Source organism: Mus musculus, chromosome 2 (genome assembly GCF_000001635.26).
Source record: "Mus musculus strain C57BL/6J chromosome 2, GRCm38.p6 C57BL/6J".
In the NCBI taxonomy this organism is placed as follows: domain Eukaryota; kingdom Metazoa; phylum Chordata; class Mammalia; order Rodentia; family Muridae; genus Mus; species Mus musculus.
Genome location: NC_000068.7, coordinates 155,435,052 through 155,454,840, shown reverse-complemented (window position 1 = coordinate 155,454,840; position 19,789 = coordinate 155,435,052). Strand labels below are relative to the sequence as shown.

Here is a 19,789-nt window from a genome sequence, read left to right as displayed (position 1 = left end):
ACCAAAAAGATTTTGGAGGATCTTGTAAACATGAACATGTTGTTGGATTTTCAATTCCCTGACAATCAGCAAAATTATTGTCCTTTATATTCATTGAGGGAAATTTCTTGAAAAGCATCAATACTATTGATAGCTATTTTCCTTGCAAAGGAAATTCTATCAATAACTGTGCCAAAAGAGCTATAACCCCAAAGTAAAGCTACATATATAAATTCAACCGGAAGCTCGTGGCATTTAACTTTATGGAAAGAAATAGCCTCCCAGCAAGCCCAGGCTCAGTAATGTTATCCAGTGTGTCAGGCTGAAAAATGCTTTACAGCTTAGTCAGACAAAAAAGCAAGGTGCTGAGGAAATCCTATGCCAATAAGTGAGCATTTGAACCTTGAAAAGAAGAAGGGCAATGTAATGTGTTGACATTTTTTAAAGATGGGCTATATCTAAAACAATGTGGTTTATGTCATCAGTTTTATGAACAAATAGGTATGGTGCAAACCTGAATCTAGGCAGATAGTGCAGTAATAGACGCTAAGTTTAGTGTCTTCAGAGTCTTGATTCAATTTTTTTTTTACATAATGAAAAATATTTTTTACTACAAAGTTCAAGTACACAGAGAATGAAACCAAGGGCACTAAATATTTCTGTAGTTTTATAAATGTGTGTACATGTGTAGATACACAGACACATGCATAGATGGATCCAGGCTTGTGAATCAGGTCATCTCGATGCTTCTCTCCTGTGGGACCGTGCTGGACTCCTCCCCTGTTTCAGTCTTCACAGGCTGGGGTCTTCTTGGGCTTGACTACCATGCTGCGCGTGAGGCAGCAGCACCTCAGACTCTTTCCAGAGACTCCAACCTGAAGGCAGTCTTCTTCCTGGTCTCACTGGGTTTCCTCTTCAGCCGTGGTGAGAGCTGGGACTCCATAGCTACATTCTTGGTGCCTTTACAAGCCCCTGTACAGCAGTGTTGCTGCCAAGGCCTGGTGCGTGTAAAGACTGCATCTGGGCCTCCCCTCCCTCCCCCGGAATCAAAGCTGAAGTCAAGGATGTCTTTGCCAGCAAACTAGAGTTCCCAGGCAGCTTTGCAGCTCTTTTTCTGGGCCCCCCTCTAGGAATCCTTCTTAGTGCCAGGATGCAACACGGGCAACCTCTGTTTGTCAGCTTTAGTCTTCTTGGGTAGAGCTTGTTCTGGAAAGCCTTTCCTCTTTAGATCCCGGGCTCCTCCTCTGGCTACTCCGCTCTCGTTTCTTCTTAGTAAGCTTTGTCTTCAGAAGATCCCTTTGCTCTCTCATTTAACCATAAGCCATTAGGAGCAGCCACGCCACAGCCTGGACACTTTGCTGCTTTGCTGTCTCCTCTGCTAGGTACACTGGTTGAAGTTCAGTCTTCCAAGATGCCTCTGGACAAGGATACAAGGAAGCCAAACTCCCTGCCACAAGGAAACAAGGGTGGCCTCTACTCCAGTTCCCAAAAGAGTACTCCTTTCCATCAGAAACCTCATCTGCATGGCCTTCAGACGACACATTCTCAGCAGCCTTCTGGGTCTCTGAGCCCCCACCCACACTGCCGGCGATCTTACAGTAGCCTGCAGCTCCAAACTCTTCCTTTCCCTCCTAACCAGCCCCAAAAGCTCTGCCACGCATTCACGGGCAGTGAAATAAAGTACATTTTACTTTAGAAAGAAAAAAGGAGGTCCGCTTCACTCTTGCCTTTTTGAAGGCTAGAAACCTAAGAGAGAATGTGGAAGGTGCTCTCTCTGTCTGTCCTTGATTAGATCTTAATAGTAGGTGGATCACAAATAGGAAGATGATTAGAACTTCATCTTGTTTGTTTAGGAATATGTTTTTGGGTTTGCATAGTTATGCTTAAGGGATTATAGAGAAATGGTTTTCCATTCTCTATAATCAATGTTTCTAGCTTTCTTTAAACGTATTTTGAATCTTCCAGAGAGTTCAGTTAGTTTTACAGCTCTATTAATTTTAGTTTTTTTCAACTAGACTGATACAGCTTTGATCAACATATTCTTCTATGACATATTCCAACAACCTTAAAATATGTATCAGGCTACTAGGCTTCCATTTTAATCCTCCGTGGTTCAGGAGCAATTTATTAGATTTAGTACTATAATAAAAGGGTGGCATATCATTCAAAGTTGTCTCCTTGCATTGAAGAGACTTGTCTTCTGTTGTAAAATTAAGTGAGCTTAATTCACCTTTAAGAATTTCCTAGCCAGCCATAGTGCCATGCACTTTTAGTTCTGGTATTTGGAAGGAGGCAGAGGCAGGTGGATCTTTGAACTCAAGGCTAGCCTGATCTAAATAGTGGGTATTCAGGGCTACACAGAAAAACCTTGTCTGTTCTCTCATAACTTTATGTCTTTCAAGTTCTTCATATTTTTAAAAGATTTGTTTATTTTATGTATGTGAGTACACTATTGCTCTCTTCAGACACACACTAGAAAAGTACATCGGATCATATTACAGATGGTTGTGAGCCACCATGTGGTTGCTGGGAATTGAACTCAGGGCCTCTGGGAGAGCAGTCAGTGCCCTTAACCACTGAGCCATTTCTCCAGCCCCACCAAGTTCTTCATATTTTAAAAAATGTATCTATTTTTATTTTATGAGTATGAGTATTTGCCTACATGTATGTATGTGTGCTAGCTACTCATGGAGGCCAGAGGGTATATAGAATCCCCTGGAACTGGAGTTACAGATGGTTGTGAGCCACCATGGGTGCTGGGAACTGAACCCAAGTCCTATTAAGAAGAGCAAGTGCTCTTAATTGTTGAGCCATCTCTCCAGCTCCTAATCCATATTTTTAAGGAAATGTCATACTACTTAGTACTTGGTCCTGCAGTGCTTAACTCTGATGATACATCCCTGTTGCCACATTGTTATTTTTTGAATGATCAAAGGGCTAAGGTGGTAATTGCCAGATCCTTCTTTTGTAAAAGTTGCATTTTTTTCTTTTGTGGTTTCTTAGAAATGTATATCTGAGAGAAGATATCATGCTAATGAGCTCATCTGCCTCATTTACTTTTCATCTGAGTTGGCCATTTGTTCAGTATGATTTGACACTGTCCATTTATATTTATATGATGCACATAAAGTTGTATTCAGTATAACCAAAACTGGTGTTATTAAAGATAAACTTCAGTGTCAGGAGGTAGCTGAAGGCAAAGCTGGAGTGGAGAGGTTACACACAAGCACGTGAGAATAGAATGAGAGAGACTTCTTTCACAGGACTTTGTGTTAGTTTATGTCTGCCTTTTTTTCTTTGTGTGTGTGTGTGTATACACGTGTGTGTGTCTATCTGTCTGTCTGTCTGTCTGTCTGTCTGTCTGTCTGTCTGTCTGTCTGCCTGCAGACACCAGAAGAGGGCAGTAGATCCCTGGAGCTGAAGTTTTAGGAAGCTATGAGTTGCTTAACATGGGTATTGGGAACTGGACTCCAGTCTGCTGGAAAATTAGCAAATACTCAACAACCCAACAACTGAACCCTGTATCTGCTTTAAAACACACATGCGCGCGCACACACACACACACACACACACACACACACACACACAGACACAGCCCCCTGCAAGTAAATTTTTAATTCATAAAAGGTCTTTATGTGCCTACCTAAAAGCATCTAGAATTTATTTTTATTCTGTAGTCTCTAAGAGTTTTATTTGGCTACCTTTTATATAACAATATCAGTTTAAGTAATTATCATGTTTATCATTTTCTTATTTCTTTTGTTTTATGAATTATACTTAAAGTTTTTTTTTTTAACTCCCATAGCAGTAGTTTATTGCAACAAACTGAACACCTGTCGTATAGGCCATGAAAGCTAGCATCTCCTTTTCTCCAGTTCCCAGCTCCAAATGTATCATATGATTTGAATAGCAGAATGTGATTCTCCTTTGTTTTCTCTGTACTCTGAAAATTCAATATATATACTGATATATTTTCTCTTAGGAAGTTATTTTATGAATTGTTCTACAACTTTTTTTTCTTGTCTTTTTTTCTTTTTTAAGAAAGTCTTACAAACCTCCTTCCTCTTCTTCTGAGGTGTGGGTTGCATATTGGCACCACCACACCTAGCTATGATTCCCCCCACCTTTAAGATACCATACATTTCTTTCTAAATCTTAAAAAAATATCTAATTAAATTTTATTAATGGCATATTCTGCTTATGTGTTACTCAATGGATATTTCTGATTTTTTCTCATTATAAGTATTCCTACAATATTGTTTATGTATACGAATATATCTCTGTATAGCTTTCGCTGTCCTGGAACTCACTCTATAGACCAGGCTAGCCTGGAATTCAGAGATCCATCTACCTCTGCTTCCTGAGTGTTGGGATTAAAGGCGTGTGCCACCACTGCCCTGGTGTTTATGTGTGTTTTTGAATGTAGAATTTTTAGTTCTATAAATCTCCAAATGTATATTTGTACAGTCGCGTGAGCTCGCGCGCGCACACACACACACACCATTCCCCTGCATGTGCAGCCTAGCTCTCTCTCCATTTCACAGTGATGCTAGTGTAACTGGTGCTGGTCAAAGTCAGATGAGATGGGACACACTTGCAGCTCTAGCTCTTAGATTAAGAGTTTTAGGTTAGCCTGGGCTACACAGCTAGATTCTGTCTAAATAAATAAACAGTAAATAAAGCTGTATTTTCTGAATATGTACACGAGCTGATGTTACTATTTGAAAAGTGACTACTAAGGTTAGGAAATGCTTGCATGGGCTCTAGGCTTTATTTCATTTCCATGTTTGAATGGTAAAGTAGCTGTAATGGGGAAAAATTGTGAACTTAGGACACCTGTGTTTCTATGTATTTGTTTCTTTGTTTTTGCAGTTGCCATTTAGAAAATAAGTTTTTCAGAGTATGAAGTAAATACTAACTTAAAATGTATGATGCTATCAACTTATTTATAGTTTAAAACATGAACAGTGTTTTAAACTACTCAGAGCATATGGGTGAGCTGAGGCAAGTCACCTAGACTGTGAGCTGACCCATAGTGAAGATCCCTTAGGGGTTCCATTCTGGACGAACACGCTGCCTTTCTCTGTCTCCCTCTTTCTTCCTCTCCCTTCTCTCCCTTTCCCTTCTCCCGTGCTCTTCCTCTTTTTCTTTCCTTTGAGACAGAGTCTCAGTGTAGTTCACAGGCTAGCCTAGAACACATTGTGTGGTCCAGGCTATCCTCATTAAGAAAACTGTACAAACCATGAAGATCATGACATAGAGAATGAATTTACATGTGTAAGTAAGCATTATACAGCTGTTTTGAAAATACCTTTATTTGCTAAAACCCACTGTACTAAGAGCCTATATGTCTTTATTCTTTTATAGCTCTTTCTAGAGTAAATTGACGAAGTAATGATAAGTGGAATTTGGCCAGACATCAACATTTACTTAGACTCTATTTGCTGGGTTTATTTAGTCTTTTCATCTGATGCTTCTCTCCTTCCTCTTTCTTTTCCCCCTTTGTCTAGGTCCTGGGAGGAATGGAGAGGGGTCCTATTGACTACCTTCTCTGAGAGTGGTCAGAGAGTTCTTAACAGGTCTGTCAATTATGTAGAATGAAAATAAAAGTTTGATTTTTTTTGAAAGACTTAGTTTTAACTAAAAGAATTTAATTGGAAATAAACTTTTAATTTTTTTGTTAGTACTAGGAATTGAACCTAGTGCCTCATATATGTTAGGCAAACACTAAACTAGGAACTATATGTGAGTCCATAAAGTCCCTTAAAGTTTTGTAAACATTTTGACACATGTATATGTATGTGGATGCATGAGTGCCATGCATGGTGTGTGTGTAGAGGTTAGAAGGAAGTTGGTACTCTCCTTCTACGATCTGAGGTTCAAGAAATTGAACTCATATCACCAGATATGGCAGCAAGAGCCTGTACCCACTGTGTCATCTCACTGACCAAATCTGACTTTTAAGAAGAAGTTATTTTGAGCTTAATATAAGCAAAATATTTCACTTTGGCGAGCTGCCGTTGGCATGTAGGTTAACTAGTTAACTAGTGATCTGTCTGATGGAAGAGCATTTGGCCGTGTCTGGGTCAGTCTGTAATCCCAGCATTTGACTGAGGCAGGATCGTGAGTTTGCACATACTAAGTTCAGGGCCAGCCTGTGGTCCCAAGAAGACCCTGTCTCAAAAAGTCATCACCAACAAAGCATTTGAGTCATCAGTTGTGCTGAATATATGAAATATGGATGGATTTACTAGATAAAGAGGTGAATTTGTCAGTTGTCTATGGTTTGGGAAGAGAATAGAAACATATATAAAACCTCCAAATTAAATTATTTACTTGCCTCTTCAGAATTCCCAACAACAAGCTGCCCTATAGATCTGAGAACGTCTAGTGTCAGTAGCTGTAGTTTTGCTACCTACTGTGTGTGTCATCAACAATAAGCTTCATTATGTAGAGTGCAAACTCTAGCTCAGTGAGCCCCTAAATTTGTCTTTACATTGAAATCGCCTGGTATTCTTGAATTTTTGATTACAACCTGTACCCATTTTTAGACAAAGTAATTGTTCAAATTATTGAATTTTAAAAAAATATTTATTTATTTATTTATTTATTTATTTATTTATTTATTTATTTAATGTATGTGAGTACAGTTGCTCTCTTCAGACACACCAGAAGAGGGCATCAGATCTCATTACAGATAGCTGTGAACCACCATGTGGTTGTTGGGAATTGAACTCAGGACCTCTGGAAGAGCAGACAGTGCTCTTAACCACTGAGCCATCTCTCCGGTCCAAATTTTTATTTTATATATAAAAACATACACATATAATTTACATGCCTATACATACCTCCCCTCCCCACCCCCTTCATTTGCTTTTTCTTTTGTTGTCCTTGCTCAGGCTAAGCCTTGCATCAAACATCAGCCCTGAGATTTGCTTTTTTTGATGGTGATAATGATTGCAGGTGTTTGTTTTTCCTCTTTCTTATGTTGTCCTTTTTTCTGTGTGTGTGTGTGTGTGTGTGTGAGAGAGAGAGAGAGAGAGAGAGAGAGAGCATCATCCTCATTGGAGACAGGGTCTCACAAATGTAGTCTTGCTGGCCTTGAACTTGCTGGCTTTGAGTTCACTGTGATCACTGCCTTTGCTTCCTGAGTGCTGGGATTAGAGATGTGTGCTATCACGCCCAGCTATTTGTATTTGATCAGTTTTACAGGGCTTAAATTTTGAGTCATTAGAAAAACTTTCTCCTCTTGAAAGTTATAAATATTTTCTCTGTGCTTCTATACTATTAAAATGTAGAGTTTTACTTATTACATGTAAAGTTTTTGGTCTGTTTGGAGTTATTATATAGTGAAAGAAATGAATCACTTTTATTATCTTCTAGATAGCTAACTACCTTGTTCTAATATCATATAAGGAAAGGAAATCATTTTTCTTCACCTTTATGAGATATTAAAATTTCAAAATTCTATTAATCTCCCATCCACTTATAAAAATGTTTATAGTAGTTTTAACTACTGAGAATATAGTGTGGGTCAGTGTTTGTTAACTTAACATGTATTGCATTGTGTGTGTTGTGTATGTGTAAGGCCGAACACAGAACCATTTTCTCCTAGAGGACAGAGATGACTTTAGCTGCCTTGTTCTGTCACTCTCCACTGTATTCTCTTGAGAAAAGGTCTCTTAGAACCTGGAACTAGACTGGTAGCCAGCAAACCACAGTGATCCTCCTGTCTCCGTCCCGCAGTACTAGAGTTAGAGGTGTGCACATGGCCATGCCCAGCTGTATGGGTGCTAGGGATTTGGATTCCAAATCTATCAGGCTTGCCCAACAACCACTCTCAGCCACTGAGCCAACTCATCAGCCCCTCATAACATGTTTTAATCTGATGGGGCTTAATCCCTCTCTATAATCTGTTTGTTTTTTCAGAGTTTCCCTACAAACTTTAAAGTTAGGTTGTTATAAAATTATAAGTTAGGGAGAATTGAAACATAGGAATCTTTACCTGTGAGGGTATCATTTTATCCATGTCTTTAAAATTCTTTTTGTCCTTCATAAAGTATTTTAAAACATTTCATGTATACAAATATTTTGCCTGCATGTATGTATGTATGTGCACCATGTGTGTGCATGGTGCCCTAAGAAGGCCGAAGAAGGCCTCAGAGCTCCTAGAACTAGACTTATGGATGGCTGCAAGCTACCTTGTGAGTACTTGGAATTGAACCTGTGTCCTCTACAGGAACAACAAATGCTCTCACCAATGAGCTCTTTCTTTCTCCAACTCCCTTCAAAAGTATTTTAAGGTTTTCTTTTTATATCTTGACCTTTCTTTTTTGTCAATTCTTAAAGGTTTTAATTTTTTGTCTCTATTAAAAAGTGATATGTTTCCCCACCTGTTGATGATTATATGGGTAACAATTGCTATTTTTCTATATATTAATTTTGCATTGTGCTGCTTTGCTAAATTTTCTCATCTGTCTTTTGTTTGACTTTCAAGAATACAGTGTAATAATAATTTTTTAAATCAGTCTCAGCAGCAGGTTGGTTCACTGCCTGCCCCAGTGGTTTCCATCCTCGAATGAAATGCACACACACAGCCTTTCTATTTTAATATGCCTTAAACAGCACAGACACTGCCTCACCTCCACTACTGAGAGAACCCACCTCCTGCCCATAATTCCGAGTTACTACTTACTAAGTTTTATCTTCTGTCTTGGCTGCCCTGGACCTAGTTGGGCAGCCCTCTGGGCCGTGCTCTCCTGACTCCTTCACGTGGTGGCCATGCCTCTCTGTCCTGAAGTGGTCTCAGGCATGGCATCTCTCCTCTCCTCCACACTCACCAGTGTGGTGTGGCTTATCCTTCTTCTTCCTGCTCCAGGTCCCAAGCCCAGGAATCCTAAAATTCCACCTCGCTGTCCTCTTCAGCTATTGGCTGTTGACATCTTTATTTACCAATCAGAACCAACTGGGAGCAGGTTCCCAGAAGCTACGTGCAGACTTCTCCTGCAAACAGTGTTTTTGGGGAAACATAATTAGCATTAGAATAACAGCAACTATAATATAGTTCTATTGTTCAGATTTTTTTTTACCTTTATTGCTCCTGTTTTATTTTACTGATTTTTTTTTAATACATCTGTGTTCACTGATAGACCCCTATTCTCCTATGAAGCAGACTGCTGATCTGTATTTGTTGGTTTCTGTGTGTGTGATGTGCTTCATATATGCAAGTACTCTGCCACAGAGTTACATGCTAGCCTTCTGTCATGTTAAGAAAACATTGCATGGGACTGGAGAGATGGCTCAGTGGTTAAGAGCACTGGTTTCTCTTCTATAGGACCCTGGTTTGATTCCAACATCCACATGGCAGCTCACAACTGTCTGTAGGCAGCATACAACTGTCTGTAACTCTAGCTTCAGGGGATTTGATGCCTTATTCTGGATTATACAGGCACAGCATACACATCCTGCACAGACATACATGCAGGCAAAACACTCATATACACGATACAAACAAACAAACAAGAATGGGATAAAGTACTTAGAAAAAAAGAAAAGATTGTATTTTTTTTCAAGTTTAGAAAATTATCAAGAATGAATGATTAAGTCAGACAGATGAGGTAAGCATAAAATCCAGCTATGCTGGAGGCTAAGACAACAGGATCAAGACTTGAAGGCTAGCCTGCCTTACACATTGCTAGTCCAGCCTAAGATGGAATGGTGGCATATACCTTTAGTCCCAGTACTCAGGAGGCAGAGGCAGAGGCAGGCAGATGTGGTGTACATAATGAGTGAGACCCAGTCTCTAAATAAAGAAGTAAACTGCCACCCTAATAGTGTCCCCTCACTCCCAAATAAAACGCACGTGTAAAACTCGAGAGTCAATACCCAGTATCGGAGGCAGGGGTATGTTACATTAATGGATATAATCACATAACATCTTCTCTCAGTTTTTTGATACGGAGTTTGCTTTGAATTCCATTAACAAACTTCCTTTAAAGTACTGCCAAGGTCTATTTAAAATTTGATTTAGAACCTCACACATTGGTGTAAGAGCACATAATTTAAAAAAATGGACCTATAGCTTTCTGCCTACAGATTGTGTTGGCTTTGAGTATATTTGCTTCATTAAATGAATTGGGGGGCTGGCAAGATTGCTCATTCAGTGAAGGGGCTGCTACTAAGTCTCATTACCTGCACTCAGTCACTGAGCCACATAAAAGTGGAAGGAGAACAGTGACTCTGAAGCTGTCCTCTGATGTCCATGTGAGTGCTGTGGCATGAGTATGCCCACATAGAAACAAATCATAAGTGCAATTTTAAAAAGCACTGAAAGGTTTTTATGGATACGTGTATACTCTGGAACAACTTCAGGCCATTAGACATCTGTCCTCTTTAAAGAAGTATTTTGTTTTTCATTAAGTTTGTATATGGTGCTTAGGGGTGAAGGGGACCCTGAAGATGGTCATGGCAGGGAAATGAACTGTAAAGAAGTGAGAATGAAAAATTGGTTCAGATTTACTTCATTAACCTAGATCAAGACTCTGGGGAGTCTGTTGCTGTGTGGTGTATTCCCAACAAATTTAAACGGTATAATTTGGAATAGCTTTCCTGATGTAATACAATCCTTGGTGCACAAGGAACAATTACACTGAAACTTAATTCAGGGTACATGTCATTTTTTCCGAGAAGATGGGTTCTAAAGACAGGAGGCTACCTGTACAAGCTTAATGGCCTAAGGAAGGGTCTGGCCTGTCTCCGTCATACTGACAGCAGAGAGGTCATCTGTGCTATAAGCCATCTCTGGTCCTGGTTGTGGGAGCTTGGAGGAGCCTCTGGCTATACAGATAATGTAAGGGTCATTCCTACTACTGAGTATCGCTGTCTGGGTTGTGGGAGCTTGGGGAGTCCCCTAGCTGTGAGGATCATTTAGATTACTAACTACTTTTGTTCCTGAGTTTATATTGGAGCTTGTTGTGGTCTGGTCCAACAGATACCACTGACCAGCAGCTTAGTCACTTCCAATTCCCAACTTTCTGGATGGAAAAACAGGTTTTGAGTCTTTCCCCTTGGAAAGACAATCCTGTGTGTATAACATTCCTGGTCTCCCTGGAGATCTTTGGGCTTAAAGACCTTCCTGCTGTGCTCTCAACCTAAGAATATCAAAACATTTATATTGTAGCTTGGCAGTAGCACGTGCTTTTAATCGCAATAGGCCAATGAAAGTGGATCTCTGAGTTCAAGGCCAGGCTGGTCTAGAGTGAATTTCAGAGCAGCCAGAGCTACACAGAGAAACCCTGACTCAAAAAAATAAAACAAAACAAAAATTTATACTATGAGGAACAAAATCTTGGCCAAAATAGTCACAGTCAGCAATCCTTTTTTGTTTCTGTTTTGTGTTACTTTGGTTGCTTGCTGTTTTCTCTTTTTTTCCATGGTGGGGGCAGTAAAGGGTTGTTTTTTTTTTTAAATAGTTTTGTATGTAGTCCTGGCTTTCCTAACTCAGTCTGTAGCCCATGCTGACCTCAAAAGGCATGTACCACCACTGCCTGGCTTGTTTTCCTTCTTTACTTTCTTAAGTTAACAAGTTATATAACTTTAAAATAGTCTTCCAATATTGACGTATTGGACCTGAGCATGGTAGCATATGCCTGTAATCACAGCACATGAGAAGTTGAGACAGGAGGATTGCCAAGAATTCAAGGTCAAGAGGCACATCCTGCCTCAAATATTTTTAATAATTTACCTGTTTACTTTTGTTTTATTGGATTTTTTTTTTTTTTACTGTTTTATTAACTTGAAACACTGTCTCATACAATGCAGGCCTCAGATTCTCTTTGTTCCTGACTGGCCTTGAACTACTGATCCTCCTGTCCTAAGCGCTTCCTCCTTCCAAGTGCTGAGATTACCAACCTGAGCCGCTGGGTCTGACCCGTTTTTTGATTATGGCCTTTAATTTGTGCCCTTCTTGCCTCTGCCTCCTGAAGGCTAATTGCAAGCAAGCCCCACCATGTCTGTCCTTCTGTTTCTAATTGAGTTCTAGTTTACTGATGTCGTCACTGGCTCCCTTTTAGCGCATTAGCTCACTCTAATGATTTTTTTCTAACTTTGAGGCAGCTATTTATTTACTTACTTCCCCCTATAACTCATGTAGATATTTTATGATTATTAATTTTCTTCCTCATTAATTTGCCTGTATTCTTGGGTTCCTATAGTTGTATTATTTATAGTTCTCTAGAAATATTGCATTTCTGCTTGGTATTTTTTTCTTAACCTGAATCTATAGGTTTTGCTATTGCTGTTAGATAGAGCTCTGTTTGTTGGTTTTCTTTTGAGATAATCACGTAAGTGCATTGTTACTAGAGTATTTGAGTACTCACTCATTGTGACTAGAGTATTTGAGTACTCACTCATTGTTAGTAGAGTATTTGAGTACTCACTCTATTGTTGTTTAAGATATATTGAGGTTTTTTCCTTATGGCCTAACTTTAAAAGTACCTTTTTCTTTAATTAAAAAAGCAATTAAATAACAGTTTTTGTTATTTATTAGTACATATTCATCTAAAGTTTCAAGATTATAGAAATCAATATTGAGCTCATAAGATAGTTTCTCTGAGGAGAGGGACACTTGGCCACCAAACCTGAAGACCCTAGTTCAGTCCCCAGGCTGGTGGCAGTGAAAAGCTGATTCTCACAAGTTGTCTTTTCACCTTTGCACAGTTACACATGTATGTATGTATGCACACATTAAATAGATGTTTCAAAGATTTTAACCAGTATGTGGCAATAACAAAATTGTAACACCAAAGTTAAAAATGTTATAGTCTGATACTGTCTTATTAAGATAGGTAATTTTTTTCTGAAGCGTGCCAAAAAAATTAATTTCCCATGTATAATTTGTATGTTTGCCGTAAAGAATGCTTTAAAATTTAAACTAAAATTTTAATTAAAACTACAAGATGGAGCTGGGCGTGGTGGTGCACGCCTTTAATCCCAGCACTCAGGAGGCAGAGGCAGGCGGATTTCTGAGTTTGAGGCCAGCCTGGTCTACAGAGTGAGCTCCAGGACAGCCAGAGCTATGCAGAGACACCTTGTCTCAAAAAAAACAAACAAACAGGGACTGGTGAGATGGCTCAGTGGTTAAGAGCACCGACTACTCTTCCAAAGGTTCCAAGTTCAAATCCCAGCAACCACATGGTGGCTCACAACCATCCGTAACGAAATCTGATGCCCTCTTCTGGAGTGTCTGAAGACAGCTATAGTGTACTTACATATAATAAATAAATGAATCTTTAAAAAAAATAAAACGCCTGACAGTAAAGCGACTCTTCTCACAGACCTGCTTTCCTCTCAGTGCAGGTCGGGCCCTCCTTAACAAACAAACTACAAGATATTGTGAATAAATAAGGAAAATATTTATACTTTATGGATTTTAAAAATAAGTTTGAAATTATGTTAGAAGATGTGAGTTTTGTATTAATGTGAATAGAAAATATTCTGTGGGGCTGGACAGATGCTCAGATGTTAAGAGCGCTGGCTGAACTTCCAGAAGACCTGGATTGCCTCTCAGCACTGATACGGTGGCTCACAACCATCTGTAACTCCAGTTCCAAGACATTCGACACCCTCTTCTGGCCTCCATAGGTACTAAACACACATGTGATACACATATATACATATAAGCAAAATACCCATGTCCACAAAAAAATCTTTTAAGACTTGTAAAAAGAAAAATATTTGTCTCCAAATATCTATAGGTAGTTTCCTTGTTTAATTTGGCAAGGTTAAGAGTAAAAGTCTGGAGGGTGCAAGAAAGCCAGAATTCCCAGTTCTGTGGCTCTTACATGAAGCTACTTGGGGTTCCTGAGTTTTGCTTCTTCATTCTACATGTGGGATAAGTTTTCTAGTGAAAACTGATTTAACAATCTCTAGAGTTTATGTATTTATGTATGTATTTATTTATTGTTCGTATTTTTAATCTTATTTCTTTATAATACTGTTTCTCTTCCTCCCCTCTCCTCCCCTCCCCCCCCCCTCTCTCCCTCTCCTCTTCTCTCTCTCTCTCTCTCTCTCTAAAAGAATTCTGATTGGTTGCTACTTTGACCTATAAGCCCTAAAGATGCCACCTTGCTTGGACTTAGAGGATGATCTGGATAAATGATAATTAAGACATTTTGGTAAGTGAAAGTTTATGTAAGAAATTCTTTTTTTTTTTAAGTCTACCTTTTTGGTTTTTCTTTTATTTTAAATTTGTTTTATATGTACTGTGTATATTTTGCATTCTTGTATGTCTGTATAACACATTCATGAAATTTCCAAGGAGGCCAGAAAAGGGTGGGTGACAAATGCCCTGGAACTGAGGTTACAAACAGTTGAAAACCTCCATGTAAGTTCTAGGAATTGAACCTGGGTTCCTAATTTCTTTCCCAGCATATTATCAGTACATAGAGAACCTAGCAATTTACTTTTATTTGCATGTGTGTTTATTGGTGCCTGTGGAGTCTAGAAGAGGATATTAGATCCCCTATAGCTGGAGTTCTAGGCAAGGTTGTGAGCCACCTGACATGGGAACTGAGCTTCAGTCCTCTCAAAGAGCACTTCACTGATGAACCATTTTACTAGCCCTGCTACTGGGTTTTCTAGGTTAATTTTATATCCCTGATATTTTCTTGAAAGTATTTACTACCTAACTCTTAATAGTTACCTTGAGACGTTCTTAGTATGTTTTAAGTAAGTGATCACATCTGTAAGTAGGAATGATTTGACTTCTGCCTTGCTTGTTTCTATGCTTTTTATTTACTACAGGCACTAGCTGGGCTGATATAATAGCACATACTTTTATTTTATTTTATATTTTGCATACACCTTTAATTCCAGCACTCCAGAGGCAGAGGCAGAGGCAGGTGGATCTCTATGATGAGTTTGAGGCCAGCAAAGTCGACAAAATGAGTTCCAAGACAGCAGAACTACACAGAGAAATCCTGTCTCAAAACAAGCAAACATACAACAAAGAGTTCAAGCACTATAATCAGTATGACCAGGGGTGAAGTGGGGCTGGAGAGTTGCTTAGGGGTTAGGATACTTGTTATTTTTGCAGAGAAGCCAAGTTCACTTCTTAGCACCCACACAAAACTATTGGATCCTCTAAGAGCAACATGTTCTCATAACTGCTGAGCCGTCTCTCCAGCCTCCACATCTTATTTCTATTGTATGTGCATATCTTGTAGGTGCATATGCCACCATGAGGTACAGAGGTTAGCAAACAGCACACAGAGGTGGTTGGTTCTCTCTGTCCTCACAAGGCGTGGCTACAAGTGCCTTTACACACTAACCCATCTCACCAGCCCTCATTGTATGGTGATCATTTTTATTTTTTTTTTAATTTTTTTTTTTTAGGTTATATCCTTTTGGTTTAATTTTGGTAATTCATGTATTGAGAAACATACCAGTTCCTTCTAGTTTTAACAACTTACTGGAAGTTTTCAAAAATTCCTTAGAGATCCTCTTTGAATCTCACTGCTTTAATATCTCCTTTTTAGTCTATGTATTATGTATATAATATATATTATGTATGTATACTTATCTTTTTTGAGGCCAAGCCTCTTTGTATCCCAAACTGGCCTTAAACTCCCTTTTAGCCAGATATGATCTTGGGTTTCTGAGATCCTCCTGCTTCCATCTTCCATGTGCTGGAATTATAGGTATGTATCGCTATGCCTGATTTGTGTGATGGTGGGGATCAAATCCAGGGCTTTGTGCATGTTAGGCAAGCTCTATAGCAACTGAGCTGCATCTTCAGCCTCCTCATTTTCTTAATTCATGTCTATTTATTTTGGTCAATTTGGTTATCTTATCAAAGAACTCTTTGTTTCGTTAATCTTTTATATTTTTCTTTTAATCCATTTTATTAACACCTATCCTAACATTTATTTTATCTTCCCCTTTTTTTTTGAAGAAAATGTTTAAACATCTGTTTATTTACTGTTGTGTGAGTGGGCTTGGTGTGTGTTTAAGTCAGATGACAACTTGTAGTTTAATTCTCTCCTGCCGTCATATGGATCTTGAGGGTCAAACTCATCGGCAAGCTTAGGAGCGGTCCTAGTCACCTGCTAAGTCAGCTCACCCGTCTGTGTCATGGCTTTCCAGCTACTAATTTTGGTTTGGTTTACTCTTGTTTAACTTTAATGACATATATCATTAAGTTATTTTTCTTTCTGTCCTACTTTGAAATGGTTGCTAAATACCTACAGTTTTTAGGCAGTTTCAAAACTCAGTCTTTCTCTTGCTAAGTAAGCAGCAGCTTTTTAGCCTTAAAATTTTTTTGTTAGTTTTATTTATTTACTTTTAATATTATTAGAAATTCTTAAATGTAGCTGGAGAAGTATAGTTATTTTATAAAGGATTTTTCTGGGTGCTGTTGTTTGAGACAAGAGCTTACTTCTGCAGCCTGGGGTGAGCTCAACTTATGATCTTCCAAAGCGCTGGGGTTGCAGGTGAGCACTGCTAACACTCAGATCTATTGATTTTCCTGTGTCACTTTGTATATTTCTCCCAATAGTCTAGTCTTAACAAAAAAAAAAGTAGCAAATAATATTATGAAAGGAAATTTTATCTGGTAAATAAATTACATCTTTTATAGAGGTATGGATAACATATTAAATAAAAATGATATGCTGACTATATAATGATAGTTTATAATACTCTGCATCCTCTCTTTTTCTGAAGGTTTACTTACTGTTCACTTTGCATATACTTCTGGAATAATACACCATGGTTTTGGATGACCTTCCAAACTTTGAAGACATCTATACTTCCTTGTGTTCATCTACAATGGGCGACTCAGAGGTGGAGTTTGACTCTGGACTAGAAGATGATGACACGAAAAGTGATAGTATTTTGGAGGATTCCACAATTTTTGTAGCCTTCAAAGGAAATATAGATGATAAAGACTTCAAATGGAAACTGGATGCAATATTAAAGAATGTGCCCAACTTGTTACACATGGGTAATTAATCTTTGCTTTCTTCTTGTTGCTTTGACATGCTTACTTGCCTACAACCATGATGCTAGGATTACAGGTTTAGGCTACCTTGCCTAGTTTTAAAAGTTGCTAGTAAAGTATATTGTAATTAAATAAATTTCAAATATATTAACATTAAAATTAGTATAGAGCTATCTGATGTGTGTGCAGAACACAGATAAGTTTCCAGTAATCATTAGATTGGAAGAAACTTTAGTGTCTTTGTCCTGTGGAGCCAAGATCTAAAGTTTTTCAGTGTATTGAAACATGTCTCCAAATGTGATGGAAAAGCAGGCTTAACACTTAGAGCTTGTCTGATTTCACTAGGTTTCAACTCAGCTTGCTTAGCCTTTCTCTGGGTCACAGTTTCCTTACCTTTAAGAGCACTTTGACTAAACATAGTCTAAGCATTTTTAAAATTTGTAAGTATATTAATCCCATCACCCTTAGCAGGTGGTCTGCTTTGTTCTTGTTTTACATCACAACAATAAATTCTGTGTTAATATTTTGTATCTAATGGTTTAAGAGCTGGAATGGGCTTAGGTGGCATATTGAAACGCTCTTCATGGATATCTGGATTTTGAGAAAGCATTTTCCTATAGAGCTATTTTATTAATATTGAAAGATGTAATTTGGGCAGTGTCACATACCTTTAATCCCAGCATTTGGTAGGCACAGGCCAGCCTTGTTTACAGAGTGAGTTCCAGAACAGCCAAGACTACACAGAGGAATTCTATCTCAAAAGAAAGAGAGAGATATAATTGAATAAAGGGTATGAACTGTTTAGTTGATCTGAGTTTATAACATAAGGGAAAATATTTTGTTTGGAGTTGCCAGATAGCTTTTATTTCCTTTCTTATCTGTGAAATGTAATTACAAACAATACTACTACCTCAGTTTACTTTGTAAATCTTTAATTGTAAAATACATATAGTAGAGTTTGCCATCTTTATGATTTTTATATATGGCTCAATGATTCTTAAATGCAATTAAAATATTATGCAACAATTACTAGTAGCTATTTTTATAACTCTTATAAAATTAAGATCTATAACTATTATATAATAACTTCTCATTCCCTACCTATTCAAGCCCTTAATAAGCACCATTGCACTTTTTTTTTTAATTTAAAAAATTAGATTTATGTGTATGGGTATTTTGCCTGCATGCATGCAATGTCCATAGAGGCCAGAAGAGGGCATCATATCTTCTGGAACTAGAACTACAGCCAGTTGTGACTTCCCTCTTGTGTGCTTAGAATTAAACCTTAATCCTCTGGAAAAGCAGCCAGTTATCTAACTCTCCAGCCCCCTTGCTTTATTTTTACCTACCCTATCAAAGCAAAATCCTGTATCTTTATTTCCTGTTTTATTTCCTTTAGCATAATATTCTCAGTGTTTGTCCATGAGCTGTAGCACATGCTAGGATTTCCTTCCTGTTTCAGGCCAAATATTCCACAGCATGTATGTATATACTACATCGTCTTACTGTTTATCTGTTGCTGGGCACTTGAATTCCTTCCGTGCTTTAGCTGTTATAAATAACGCTGCTGTAAATGTGGATATACTCTTCCATATTGTGCTTTCAATTCTTTGGACTGTATCCTTAGAAATACAAGTGCTGTATTATATTGCTGGGGACCAGCCCTGATATTCAGTTACTGAGGTGGGAAACAGCATCAGTCAAATGCCAAAGGCTGATGACCTCTGACCTTCTAACTCTCTCTTACTGTCTTGGGGGCCAGAAGCTGATGCAGTTTCATAGGGAAAAAAGAAGGGGGGGGCAGGCGCACATGTATGCACACATTCACACTTTGGCTGGGCCTAACCACCTGTTTCATCCATTTCACAAGTGTACATGCATACACATGTACCTACATACATATGTATGCCCAGACATATATAACATATATATATTTATATATATGTATGTATGTATGTGTGTGTATGTATATATATATATATTTTTTTTTTGGGTGGAGGAGCAGAGCCCCAAAAGCCATACTTTATTTCTTCTTTCCACCTTTTTATACCTTCTTACACAAAAGTTCTTTATAAAATTACCTCATAGATAAAATGTTACACAAATGGGGAGTTACAGTAGAATGTCAAAAGCAGTGTTTCATTCTATAAGCCCATTATAAGTTCAAAACAACAGTTTCACATAGCCTTGCTTTATCATAGTGCTCACCTGTGGTTTCATCTTTGGACCTGACCTAGAATCAATGTTTTCCTTGATCACAAATCTTTCTCAAATCTATTTCTCTTCTTAGTATAATTTATGAAAGCTTATCATACAGCCTTTACTTACTATTCTATGAAGAGGGGCACATTCTATTCTTGACTCTAACACTAAAACCATCTCCTTAAACTTTCTTCCTAAAATTATTTGAATTCTATAAAGTCATTAATTCATCTAAACAGCATTAATTCATAAATGTTTCATCTTCATGTTGAAGTCTGTAGGAAATTTGCTCAATAGAGTGGACTGATGCCCAAGAGTCATTAGGCTATGTAATAATGGCAGGAATCAGCCATTATTTTGCTGAAATGGCCAGCATATCAGCAGTGAGAAGCAATCCTGGGGCGAAGTCTCTGGGGCTGTGCCTCCTAGAAGGTCTATCACAACCATGCAAAATGGTGGGCCATCTCCAGGAAACTCGCTTGCTATAGCCTTTCCTAGATGTCTGGCTACTGTCATTATATAACTTTCTTTTTTAATTCCTCACCATATAGTTCTCTTAGTAGTTGTACTTTTTGTGTATTCCCATCATTAGTGCACAGGGGTTCCCAA

At 38.3% G+C, this 19,789-nt stretch overlaps 1 protein-coding gene across 6 annotated transcripts in view; it reads left to right on the top strand.

Annotated features, from left to right (window-relative positions):
• Positions 1–19,789, top strand: part of Ncoa6 (nuclear receptor coactivator 6) — an 83,256-nt gene that overhangs the window by 19,071 nt on the left and 44,396 nt on the right. For 2 of the 6 annotated variants that reach the window (XM_011239709.2, XM_006499927.2), the window contains exons 2-3: positions 14,056–14,153; positions 16,702–16,981. In XM_011239709.2, coding sequence (XP_011238011.1) covers positions 16,747–16,981 — 235 coding nt within the window. In that variant the 5' untranslated portion in view covers positions 14,056–14,153; positions 16,702–16,746. Of the gene's footprint in view, positions 1–5,489; positions 5,559–14,055; positions 14,154–16,701; positions 16,982–19,789 lie in introns of those variants that run through there. The other 4 variants (NM_001242558.1, NM_019825.3, XM_006499928.3 and 1 more) reach the window with 3 other exon arrangements.